The sequence below is a fragment of the Phanerochaete carnosa genome, assembly GCF_000300595.1.
Source record: "Phanerochaete carnosa HHB-10118-sp unplaced genomic scaffold PHACAscaffold_6, whole genome shotgun sequence".
NCBI lineage: Eukaryota > Fungi > Basidiomycota > Agaricomycetes > Polyporales > Phanerochaetaceae > Phanerochaete > Phanerochaete carnosa.
This window is the reverse complement of record NW_006767633.1, coordinates 178,000-190,680: the sequence shown is the minus strand read 5'-3', so window position 1 is coordinate 190,680 and position 12,681 is coordinate 178,000. Positions and strand designations below refer to the sequence as shown.

The window sequence follows — 12,681 nt, the reverse complement described above, 5'->3', positions numbered from 1 at the left end:
CCTGTATTTCGCCGGTACAGAGGATGCACTGTTCAGGTCCATGCTCCCGGGTCTGTGTAATCTGTCAACGCCAACATCAGGAGCTCCACGATATGGTGAAGCTGTGAAAGCACTGACCTCGCTTAGGAACTGTTGAACGACGTCCGCGACACATCTTGCCAGTCGCCACCGTGGTGTAGGCAGATGCCTACCCGCACGTCTGTTGTGTACATTTTTCTGTGCGCGTGTACGCAAGTGCCCCTCCACCTAAATGGTTGGATCAGCCCTTTGCACTCCCAGCGCAAGTATTCGTGACGCACCTCAATATGAACAGCGGCCTTCATGAAGGTCGGAGGTAATAGCTCTTCGAGGCCACCATCAAGCATACTTGAATTTTCGTCGATACAGTCTTGAATGTTTACGCCCTCGGTACCACCACACGAGAAGATCCAAACCTTCCGCTCCTCTGGGCGCAGGCTGCTTTCGCGTGTGTGATGATATGGAACCTGTACAAATCGCTGCAATCCAGGCCGAGGGCACAGAGACTGCTACAACACATTAGGAATTGATAGTACAGTGTAGCAAGAGAGCAAACAGGTGACGAGCTAAGTAAGACACTCACAGTCGTTGTGCGAGAGGATGCCATTACGAGCACGTCGGTGGTAGACACGAAGAGTCGTATGCTGACAACTGCACACTCTCATGATCTCGTTAAATATCTCTGGTCCTCCATGGCAGGCACGACTCGCGCCGGGGCGTAGGGCGTGCCTGCACTGCAAGAGTAAGTTGTGTGAGCAGCATGGATCACGGGCAGGCTTGCACACCCGGTCTTGTACTGCTTCATCCACCGGTTGTGGCAACCGTTGTAAGCACAATACAGACCACGTTGGGCGGCTGATTCCCGGAATGACTCGGAGGACACAGCCCACCAGCTCGAACTCTCAGCTTGGTAGGCAGATCGAATGGCGTGATGAGCAGTTCACGTGCAAAAGCCGCCCTTCATCGCGTCTAGCGCCCAAACCAGAAAGCCGAGTGAAGGACTGTCCCAAATTCCATTTCGAGCTTTAAGCATTTCGTTCCCCTTTAAGTGCCTTGGAAGCAGAACGAAATCCTTTCAACGCCCTTTAAAGGCCTTAAAAGCACTTAAAATCCGGCTTTAAGCCACTTTAAGATTATCTTAAGGCCATTTCAAGATTGGCGCCTTCCAAGGTCAATTTGGAATTTGGGACAACGTTGAATGCCCTTCACATCTTTGGTGTTGATACGATTGTCATCTGAAGCTGCTCGTTGAGGAACAAGTTGGTAAGTGTCGCCAGCTCATTGCGAAGTAAGAAGCATCTGCGCTCCTGATGCAGGGCTTACTAGGAATGCGGAAGGGGCACGTCACCGTAGAGAACAGGCAGCGAAATCCGCAGAGACAGCTACGCTGCGAGAGAATCGGAGACATCACGTAGCGGATCTTGAGCGTGAGCGACGGTCTGCATTCGAAAGTAGTATCTGCGATCATCTATGTCTCCGACCTTCATGCTCCTTACCCTGCTTTTTGGGAATATTTATAAGAATATGACGCTTCTCTAGCTGCAGGTCCGCAGGAGTTGTGGTTGTATGCAAGCACGGCAAAGTGGAACGCATGACAGGCGCTTAATTGATTCCGCAGCCGGGCGCTTCACAGCGTCGAGCAGTGCGAGCACATGCAAGCATCGTGGATCTGTCTACAAGTGTCCGGGCCACACTGCACGACATCGCCTGGTATAAATAATCAAAAAAATTAACAACCAGCGTGAAGCTCAGTTGCAGAGCTCGAACGCTCAGACTCAGGCATACGATGTGAGCGGACTTTCCAGTGCTCAAAGCGTGTATGGTTGCACGACCGGTAAGGATAACGTGAAACCTTCCTTCCATACTTCTAAAATGCCGCACGAGGAGAGCATATGGCAAATGGCCGAAGTCTCTGTGCAGAAGAGAAGCATGCGACAAAGGCTAATGCAAATGCGTAATGAAACGGTGCTCGTCGATGCACGAAGATCAGGTTTAGAATCCACAGATTCAGCTGCGCCGCAGTATGCATCGCCGCGCACAGCGCTCCTAGCTGCCCAAGAGAAATGGTTCTCTGAAGTCGCCAAGGCACGCGTGCACGAGGACTCGCAAGTTCACGCCCCCGACTGGCATCCGGTGTAAAACTCGTGGTTATGTGGCAGGTCAATGAGCGACGGCCACGAAGAAGTGCTGGCTGTTTTTACGAGTCATGTTTCGTGAGCCTCAGCTGTCATCGGAGACTACCATCTCCTATTCATGCCCCTTGGCGGACGCACTGGCCTCAAAGGCGTGCCTGTCAGGCTTGTCGTACCCTTTCAGATCCTATCGGCTGCATAAGAAAAATGAGAGATTTCCCAGTCCTGATCTGTCTAGAGGAACAAGAACTGTCGCTACTTGGCGAGTCTGCTGGAGCCGAGCTACCTCTGGCTCCACAGTCATCGGTCAGCATGGCAACCACGGGAGGAAACTTCCAGCGTGTAACCTCACAGGGATGTCCATATATCCCGTGTATTACCATCACATCTCGGAAGCTCGAGCTTGGTGACAGACGATCAGCCCACCCACCTTTGAGACGCTTGATCACGAATTTCCGCTCGGGACTTTGTTCGCTTGTGCATACAGTCGAACGATTCGCTGATACGTTGGATATAACCAATGACAGACTTTCATTAGCCTTCGGACGTGAGCGATTATATCGCATTTGTCGCTAATGATAGCCGGTGAGATAGTTGAGCCGCGGGTGCAAGAAATCGATTCAGGAATGAGTGAATAAGTTAAGGTTTGAGTTCAGAGTACATGACGTCATCGTCGAGGGGCTAGAGTTACCAGGTGAGAACAAAGCAAGTGTGCGAGCTACTGAAGCTGCGCAAAGCCGAAGGCGATCTCCCAATCTAGAGTGAACCCGCCGGTATCTGGAGGCGGTCCAAGCTGCGGGCAGTACACGAGAGTGAGCTTCTGACAGTTCCGAGTCGCGTGTCGCGGGATCTTGGCACCCACCTCGAGCCTAGGACTCGGCGGCACGTAGCCCAAAACGGGGACAAGCGTCTTGCCGTGGCGGTGCAGCTCGAGCAGGTACAGGTCCCTCAGCTGGATGCTAGTAGGGCCGAACACGAAGGTGCCGCCGTGGTCGCTCGTGGTCTCAGCCTTCCGCGAAATGCCGATGAGCGAACGTGGATATCGAGCAGGACGTGAGGCGTTACCTGATGCAAGAATACAGCCACGGCCTCTGCAACGCACTCGACTACCCTGTGCCGCAGCACAGGGAGCGCGATGCCGTGGCGGGTGCGCTGCACGTTCTTGATGCGACGGTATTTTTTGTATCCGCGGAGCTGGGGTAGCAGGCCACCCGTCAGCTATTGAACGAAAGGGAAGTTATTCCCGTATTTGGAAATATTGAACGCACCGCAATGGAGATCGTGACCTTGATAAAATGCGCGGGGAATAGCTCGTCGTCGCGACCGTCGAGATGGTGGTGTCGTCTCTCGTATGCGTCCAGCAGACCGATGCCCTCAACGCCATCACATGAGAGCTTCCACTGGTCTCGGTCCCGGGCCCTCATGATGGCGCGACGGGGATGGTGGTATGGCACGTTTGGCAAGATTTGCAAGCCAGGTCGAGAAGCGAGCTGTGCAAGGACAGGGGGTCTATGCTGAGCAACTTGCTGGTGAGTCGCTGAGTACATCTCTTGGGGATCGTGAATGGGTACGGTGTGCAGTTCGGACGGTGCCTATTTACGTAAAAGCAGCGAGAGACAAGAAAGTCGGCGTCGCACAGTACGTTTGGCCATCTAGATGGGGTTGCAAGAGACACTGTTTGAGCGTTCGGAAAAGCAGCGAGTAATTTTTCGGCACCGGATTAGCTGACATCCGCAGTGGCGCCTTGAGCGAGGATTTCCAAGAGGTGGGAACGCGACGTGAGGCATGTCGGTACTGTATCCTTCACGCTGCAACTACACAAAATATATCAGGTTAGCTTGCAGGAAGATCACCAGGTCTGAACGTCTAACCTTGGTAATGAGCCTTCGATGAAGAAAACGGAGGATGTATTCTGGATAGTGCGCGAGCCTTTGATCGTTTGACCGGAGGAAGTCATCAGCCCACACTATCGAAATACCGAATGGAAATTGTAGACTATGTGGCTATACAGGCCTCTTTGCATCGGGGCATTGCAGACATGGTCGATTGCTTGCGCGCGATGGAACGACGCGTGTGGCGCCACGAACCTGAATTAGCGCCGGATGCGGGAGGTCATGTCCGCAACCCCGCGCGGTGGTACGGAACAGATCGTAGCAGCACAGACTGCACAGATGTTGCCACAGCTCCTACCCCGGGACTTCTTCTTAGTCGGCCGTGTGCAGAAGTTGCCGGAGCACGGGGATGTTGTGCATGTAGGTGAGGCGCAGTAACTGGCCATCAGGAAAACCTCCGGGTGTTGGGGGTGCTTTGGATTGGATGTCATGTCTTAGTCTGCCTTAGGCATTGTTGAGACCTGTCTGGGACGTGCTGTCCAAAATCATCGAGGCACCCAAGGCATGTCGTTCCGATCCTAAGACGCACCAGCGACGTCAACACGTTTGGACACTTTCCTGATGACTAGGGTGGCACCGCAGGCGACAGCATTCGGAGCGCGCACTTCCGAGGACGTACCTGGTTGCCTTGCATCTTCCACACGCCTTTTTTAGCGCATGTCTTCCACTCCTCTTGATCCGCGAGTGTGCGTCGCTGAACGAGCCAGCTTAACCATGGTTGGTTAGACGATCACTTCCTCAAACAGCATGTGTGCACTACGGGATAAGCAAGAGATTTGCCATGTGCATGGAACGTGATGTGCGCGATGCACCGCGCGGAAGCATCTATCTGGTGCGCGTAGGCTATTTCGAGGCTATCAGCGTGTGGGCCTCTGCTTATGCGTAGTTGTTGGTATGAAACGGTGCACCCGAAGATAACGAGAAAGACATCGTTGAGACCATGTGGGGCAAATCCCGGAGCTGGAGAGCGACCTGAGTCGTTGCTAGTCTGTAGGACATGTGGGTTACATTCTGAAGATGAGCACAGCGGGGGTTCGACGGGAAACGCGGGGTCAGAGCGACCGTTACCGCACTTTGACATATGCAAAGTAAGCTGAGAAGGAAATTAATTTGTGAAAGAGAACGACCTCGGAGGCCGCCTCGGACACGCACTGGGTTATAATTAATACGCAACTTGATACAGAAGCGCAAAGCCTCCGGGCTCGTGTGTTCGCGGGAATGATGGCGCCAAGATTCCGTCGCGCCGATGGGCCTGACGTCCTTCCTAAATTGACGAGCGTCGGTGTCGGCGGATCGCCCGCGCGTTTTTTCTTCCCGCCACGTCGATTTTCTCGTCCTCCCATTGGCTGCACCGGTCCAGACCGCCCGACGGGCTTGGTCTCTGTCGACGTATGGACACACGAAAGGTTGGGCAGGAGACCGATAAGGCTAAGACAAGAACAGGCACGCCCATGATGGGCGTACGCGTTGCTCTGTGGAGATGGCGGTGGAGGAAGGAGACATGAGGGCACCGACGGTACCATATGCTTCAGTGCGTTCACATGGTCCGGAAGATAACGCCTGCAGGGCGGTCATACATATACCCTAGCCGCGCACAAGAAAAGTGCTCGTGTGCAGGGATTCCACCAGCTCCATCTGCTGCCCCCCGACGACTTGTGTCGCTCGTGCGCCCCCGCCCGCCCCTCCTCACCGCTCTACTTTGCTCCCTCGTGGGATAGCAGTCATGTCGCCTACCTCAGAGCTCGATGTACTACACCAAGCACCGGTCGTCCGCTCGATGTCGCGCACCAGCAGCGCGTCGCTTCACAAGGAAAAGGTCGCCGACCCCGAAATGCAGGTATCCAAAGACGCTGCCAGCGACGTCTCCTCACCTGCCCAGAACTCTGAAGAGGAGCCCTCGGCCTTTACCCGTCTCTGCACCCGCTTCCGCGTGCCCATCCTGATTGCCCTCGCCCTCGTCATTCTTGGCTGGTGGATCAGCTCAACTGTCCTTCAAGCGACCCGGCATCGATGGTGCGCTTTCTCTGCCTCTCCAGTAGTTCGTTGACAGAGGTTCTTCCAAAGGATCGTGCAGACCTTCTGGGCCTGGTTCTTCATCATCGCCATCGCCTTCCGCTTCATACCTAACCGCTTCGTCACCCGCCCAATCGAGGTAGTATGGATCCCCTGCATACAAAAGCCATTCTTCCGTCTCCCGTACCGCACCCGACTCGCGATGGGCTGGCTTGCATTGTTGGGCATAGTATTTGGCAGCGCGTTTGGCTTCCCGCTCACAGCTGTACGTTCTCTCTCCCTGTTTCACCCCGCCTTTCCCCTCGGATTCCATCTTCACTTCCTGCCATTCCTCTGACCGTCGTCTGACGACGCCTCTCCCCGCCTTTCCCCCCTCCAATACCTTGGCTATCCAAAGGAATTGATATATCTTTTTCATGCTCCTCTCCGGCAACCCTCTCCTCGACCTGCACTATCTCGTGCCGACTGTCTCCTCTCTCGCATATGCATCGCCTTCGCTGCGCAAACCCAATTGCCCCCGTAGAACTCTAGCTTCGGCGATCGTGCCATCTCGGTCCTCGGCCTGTTCGTCTTCCAATGCTGTTTCTGGCTCACAAGCGCGAGCAGGAAAGAGATTCCTTGGTGAGCTCTCATGTTGCTTTATTCGCTCTTCACCCATTCTGTCCGCCTACCCACATCTCGTGATTTGTGCGCTACATGATACTAGTTCGAGATCGATATACGGAACTGCGTGGCTCTCCTTTACTCGGCTTAGCCCGTCTTTATTCGTGCATGCGAAGCCATGCGACACGTCCCACAGCCTTGACGGGACCATCTGATACACTCACATGCACATGCACATCGGGTTCATAGCTCCCTGTTTCCGATCTCTATCTGGTTTTCTGGTCACCGCCTCGATGCTAATCATAGATTATGACAGGCCCACGGTCATTGTAGGCCTCTTCCTCCAACAAGCAATCGCCATGTTTGTCTTGAAGTCCGGCGCCGGCTTCTCCATCTTCAAGTGGATCGCGTACCTCGCCAAGGATTTTCTCGCCCAGGCCCTCCAAGGCGCCGCCTTCTTCTTCAGCCAGGACATAGTCAACATGGACTGGTTCTTTGTCAATACGCTCGCGTCGATCATCTTCTTCATCGCCTTCGTGCAGATGATGTACTACCTCGGCGTCATGCAGTGGCTCATCAAAGGTTTCGCCTGGTTCTTCTTCAAGATCATGAACATCTCGGGTGCCGAGGCCGTCGTTACCGCCGCGTCGCCGTTCATCGGCCAGGGCGAGTCGGCTTGTCTCGTGAAGCCCTACGTCGACTTCATGACCGCGTCGGAGCTCCACCTGACGATGACCTCCGGCTTCTCAACGATCGCCGGCTCGGTGCTGTCCGCGTACATCGGCCTTGGCGTCCCGCCCCAGAATTTGGTGACGGCGTCGATGATGAGTATCCCGGCGAGTATCGCGATCAGCAAGATGCGCATGCCGGAGCAGGAGGAGCCCGTCACGCGCGGCCGTGTCGTCGTCGACCGTGGAGACCAGGACAAGAACAGGCCGGCCAATGCGCTGCACGCGTTTAGCCAAGGCGCCCTCTTCGGCCTCGTCGTCGCCGGCCAGATCCTGTACGTCGCCCGTTCGCTCTCATCCGCTCACCTCTAACCCGTGCGTCTCCAGAGCGAACGTGCTGACCGTCGTCTCGCTCGTCGCGGCGATCAACGGCCTGCTGACGTGGATCGGGCAGGGCTTCGGCATCCACGCGCTCACGCTGCAGCTCGTGCTCCGCTACGTCTTCTACCCCGTCACGTTCTTCCTGTCCGTCCCGCGCGACGAGATCCTGACGGTCTCGGAGCTGCTCGCGACGAAGCTCGTCGCGAACGAGTTCGTCGGCTACACCCAGCTCCAGGGCATCATGAGCGGTGCCGGCCCGTACCCCATCCTGTCCGAGCGCGGCTACACGATCGCGTCGTACGCGCTCTGCGGCTTCGCGAACTTCAGCTCGCTCGGCATCCAGATCGGCGTGCTCAGTGCGCTCGCGCCGAGCCGCGCGAAGATCATCGCGCGCATTGCGGTGAGCGCGATGATCTGCGGGTTCATCTCGACGTTGCAGGCTGCTGGTATTGCGGGCATGCTTGTGTAGGCCCCCTACCGGCTGCATGACGACCGGTGTATGTATCTTTGCGGCGTGTACTGTGACCCCTTGTAATATACGTACTGACTTATGGAGTGTTGTATCCCATCATTGTAGGAGAAGTGCGAAATACGATGATGTAACTATATAACGCGGCTGAAAAGCGGATGGCTTCACGGCGGAGCACAGTATATGTCTTTGACACCGAACCAGGTGCGCGCGGAATGGTCGTCGAACTTTTGCTCGTCAGCCGTCGGCGGGCTGTATTCGTTGAGCTGGGCAAGAAATGTGTTCATCGACATGGGCTCGCCCGGATTCTCGGGACAGCCCGCCATGCACCGCCCTAGGCGCTGCACGTTGCTCGGGAGCGAGACTTCGCAGCGACCTCCTACTAGTAACTCAGCATCGAAAATGAGGCTGTGGACTTGGTGCTTTGAGACAGCTGTGAACATGCTTGCGCGGAGGAGACCTCGGAGTGCACGTACCAAGAGGAACAGCGCTCGCGCAAACCGCTCGTCGTCGCCGAGGTCTTCGCGGGCGCTCACAGTTGCGAGGTACGCCCCCGAGAGCTTGAGGAGAGAGTGGAACCTTTCAATACTTTAGTCCAGTCAGCAAACAGTCGACACTACGGAGCGGCTTGTCCTACTTGAGAGATTGGGGCATAGTTGTGGTGACGGGACGGAAGGGTAGCTTAGCGCCCTGACTGATTTTAAGGCAAGAATTTAATATTTATTTTTTCGCTGATCTGCAGGAGTCTGAGAGTGCTGTACTTGGTATTTTTATTGTCCCCTGCATTTCGTGGTCGCCAGACGTTCGACCTGTAGAGCCTGTTATATGGTGAGTCGCTCGCTCTTCTCGACAGCTGACCTGTTACTTCCCTCTTCCTCAGAAGATTACTAGTGGCATGTTGGAGACAGAACGTCGTCCTTGCTCGGATATACCATGAGCTGTGCGTCATGTCGCGTCTCTTCACACTCGACAAGTACTCTCTAGCTCACTAGCTACCCAGGTGAGCTGTGCTTTTACTAGTCTTTTCAGGTCCTTTTGAGGACCTGGCCTCGTATGTTACGCTTTCCACGCCGGCAGCCTTGACCACCCACGACGCTACAGGAACACCCTTGGTTTCGAGGACCTGCAATCGCTCTAAGCCAGTGCCTGTCCATGACTGTCCACCTCCTGCGCCGCAATCGAAGCTAGATCCCCGCTTGCTGTAGGACAGCAGGGACAACTACAACTAAGCAAATGCTACGAAGCTGTTTGCTGCGATCTCACTCGATTCGAGTATACGTATGGATCCACTGAATGTATGGCCTCTCGTCCCTTTTTTCCTTGTATCGCTGAGCATTTGATTAGATGGATCGCATACTACAGCGATGATAGATTGCTCTCGTTGACGCTTATACTCCCTAGGGTGTGCCCTCTGTCATCTGGGACTGCGTGGTAGTGCACTGGATGGCTGTGACCGTTAATAGGGTTCTGTCAGCCCAATTGAGCGTTTACATGTGCGGATCACGCATGCGCCGTGGCTGCGCACATAAGATGCGTGCTGGATCCCAGTCAAGCCTCCCCCAGCCCCAGCCCTTCTTCTCAGTCACATACGAGCCATGCCCCTGTTGGAGAATCGTCTTCTGCACGCGCGGAGTTACCTGGAAGGAACGATATTGGACAGAAACCTTCCCCACCCTCTGCGCGGACTGTGCGATTGCGCGAGGTTACCGGAGTGTTGGGGAACGATACATCTCCCTCGCGAGGTCAAAGTTGATAATGATCGTGTGGAGATTAGCCAGTCATTCCGCGCTCGCCGAGGTGAGGTGGTCGAGGTGGAGGAGTCGTATGTGGCGGAGTGCAGCGTCGATCCGCTCTATCCGTTATACTACTATGAAGTCCGTGTTTCCATCGACTTGGAGACCCTCCAGCGCCTGGTAAGGCCGAGGTAAATCAGGGATCTTACCGGTTTTCATTACGGTCCGCACTTATGATACTTGCTAGGCTATGCAACATGATAATCACTATCGGATTCGTAATCAGTCCGCCTGGGTTTCTGTCTGGGTCGTCTACTTCGACGAGCTCCGCGGCTATCGAGGATAGTCAGCCAAGAACCGCAGATACACTCACCACTTCTGGAGTTGGCTCCTTAATGCACCATGGCTACGGCAAAAAGTTTTTGATCGTCTTAGATAGACTAATTCTCCTGGCTGCAGACGCTACCTACGCCATCGCTTCAGGTGAGCTTATTATAGCGAAATACCCCGTATTCTCAGCTGACTCCGTGAGATATGAAGGCAGGGTTACACTAGGATGCGCTGTCTCACGCATCGATGGTCATATATTCTACACCAGGGACGGTGTTATCCTTGGTATGTCGATTTTAGGAAGCATATGCAGACCTCGCATAGTGTGCTCAATGTCAGGCGATGACGACCACAGATGATTCGCGTCAATACTTTAGTGAGCTTAAGGGAAAGGCACTGTGCCCTGTTGTACGCGTGCAACAGAAGAGTTCAGAGACGACCCACCTGCGAATCACCGCCAACTTTGGACAGTATCGCTTCACCTACGATATAAGCTCTTGGACGGGGGCCCACTCCACCACATGGCGGAGGAAATTTTTGGAAGACGCTAGGTCGTTGCCCAGAGAGATCATTATCATTATAGCTGCCTTTGCTGCGGATGCTGCAAGAGAGTGAGTAGTCTCTTATTAAGGTCGTCGAGGAGAGTTCAGCTAAGTTAACGTGCTCCTAACTACTCAGAGACATTGCAGCTTTGAGCAGGCTTGCCATGGTCTGTTGGACGTGGGCATGGATATGCCGCCCTACCATGTTCGAGCGTATCCACATCGGAAACGTAACTCAGCTTCGCAGATTGTACGATATATCTAGGTCTATGAACCCCGCGCATCTTCCGCGTGAGCTGCGCGTAGGCAGCATGGTCATCCAACCACTCGAAGCCCCGAGCTTGGCCCTTGTTCTTTCATCGGTCGGCTCTCGCTTCTCCCGGAAGGCTCGATACATCGGCTGGCTGGAGACATGTAGCGCACCAGGCACTGCAGCACATATCCGGCAAGCACCGCCACGCATCGAGGCCGCCATCTCAGCTCTTCTTCGCCCATTCCGCGACCTCCTCTCCCTGCACATAGACCGGGTCGAATTCCGATCCCTTACGCACCTCCTTCGCGTCATTCGTGGACTGCCCCGAATCCAGAATATCCACCTCATGCAAGTGGCGGTCCTGGAAACTACGGAACACTTCTACTGGCCGCCATCAGTTCTTTTGACGGAGCTGCGGGTTTTCCAAGTGGTGCGTTGCAAAGTACCCGCGTGTATAGCTCCTGCACTCGTCTCGCTTGGCCTGCGCGGCAAGCCCGAACTGATCTCCTCACCCGCTATCGCCTCGCAAAGCCGTCGACAGGTGAATGGGATCTTACTACGCCATGACGACGAGTATGCCGTTCTGCGAATAGCTCAAGCTGTGGGAGGCCTACATGTATTGTTCGCCCACGACGCTGAGCAAGTGCAATGTAATATGTCAATGAACGGCGACTCGGGAAATCGAGTTACCGAGTACTTTACTGGTGAGACCTGGACAGGCTGTTATGATTCTCACCTATATCTCTAACACTTTCGCAGTTGATTGGCATAATACCCTTGCGATCAAGGTCGAGGTAGAGAAAACGAAAGAGTCGAGAGAAATCCTTTGGCGTATCAAGGCGGTCGCTATCATAATCCTCTCCGACTACATTCCGATACAGGGTCTAGCAGAAATGCTGGCATCTCTGGATATCTCATTCGCTGAAATCTCCAGACAGGCAGACCCCCCACTTAGATTTCGTTGCCACATACTGTGTCTGAGTTCAGGGCCCGAGATTCGGGCGACTATCTCCAGTGCGATGCCTTTGCTTCGCGCGGAAGGAAGGGTGCTGGCCAACCTTCCACGTCGTTAGCTCAGGATTGTGCCTTCCTGTTTCCCTTTTTCACCTCTTCTACCAATAAGTACCATCTCATCTAGTGCCGAGTCGGGCTCTTCTTCCTCATAATACGCTACCTAAACCCCCGAATAACCACCGCCGCCATCCGTTGCGGAGGCAGCATCCCTGTCCCTGGATATGTGCTTGCCCCATCGTCTTCGTGTACCTGCGGTCCGTGACCAAGACTGTTGGCCCGCACGAACCATCTTCTACCGTGCCGTGTCGTCCGCCTTGGACAGCAACCCGGACACGCCTTGCAACTCCTCTCCCAGCATAGGTTGTTAGGAAGCTCCACGTCTCATCGCTCCGCTTCAGCGCGACGCACACCGTGAGGCCCTAGGTACACCCTCTGCACTACAGAGTTTGCTGTTGGCGTCATGCAGGCCTTCGAGCCCGCGGCCCTGTACGAGCTCAAGCCCCGAACTAGTTGCACGAATGGAGCTTAGAGCTGCCGGGATATGGAAAGGGGACACATAAATCGGACGTGGAGTTGGAGAGGAGAGGAGATGTGAGGGAAGGCGTGAAGACTGACATGGTGGGCGATAGATGC

General features: G+C 54.8%; 3 protein-coding genes across 3 annotated transcripts; 2 read left to right on the top strand and 1 right to left on the bottom strand.

Moving 5' to 3' along the window:
* Positions 1-2,790: 2,790 nt before the first annotated feature.
* Positions 2,791-4,324, bottom strand: PHACADRAFT_257378 (uncharacterized protein). Its single transcript, XM_007396542.1, has 5 exons — positions 4,022-4,324; positions 3,419-3,964; positions 3,216-3,344; positions 3,013-3,159; positions 2,791-2,943 (listed from the first exon to the last, which is right to left on the bottom strand). Exons 2-5 carry the CDS (start codon positions 3,572-3,574, stop codon positions 2,869-2,871), a joined length of 507 nt encoding a protein of 168 aa, XP_007396604.1. The 5' UTR covers positions 3,575-3,964; positions 4,022-4,324; the 3' UTR covers positions 2,791-2,868.
* A 1,346-nt stretch (positions 4,325-5,670) lies between these two features.
* PHACADRAFT_257377 (uncharacterized protein) lies at positions 5,671-8,294 on the top strand. Its single transcript, XM_007396541.1, has 5 exons — positions 5,671-6,055; positions 6,107-6,320; positions 6,579-6,676; positions 6,975-7,661; positions 7,714-8,294. Exons 1-5 carry the CDS (start codon positions 5,766-5,768, stop codon positions 8,174-8,176), a joined length of 1,752 nt encoding a protein of 583 aa, XP_007396603.1. The 5' UTR covers positions 5,671-5,765; the 3' UTR covers positions 8,177-8,294.
* A 1,477-nt stretch (positions 8,295-9,771) lies between these two features.
* On the top strand, positions 9,772-10,854 carry PHACADRAFT_184922 (uncharacterized protein; the record flags this gene model as incomplete). Its single annotated transcript, XM_007396540.1, has 3 exons — positions 9,772-10,100; positions 10,157-10,524; positions 10,595-10,854. The coding sequence occupies 3 exons, from the start codon at positions 9,772-9,774 to the stop codon at positions 10,852-10,854; spliced, it is 957 nt and encodes a 318-aa protein (XP_007396602.1).
* Between the last annotated feature and the right edge of the window lie 1,827 nt (positions 10,855-12,681).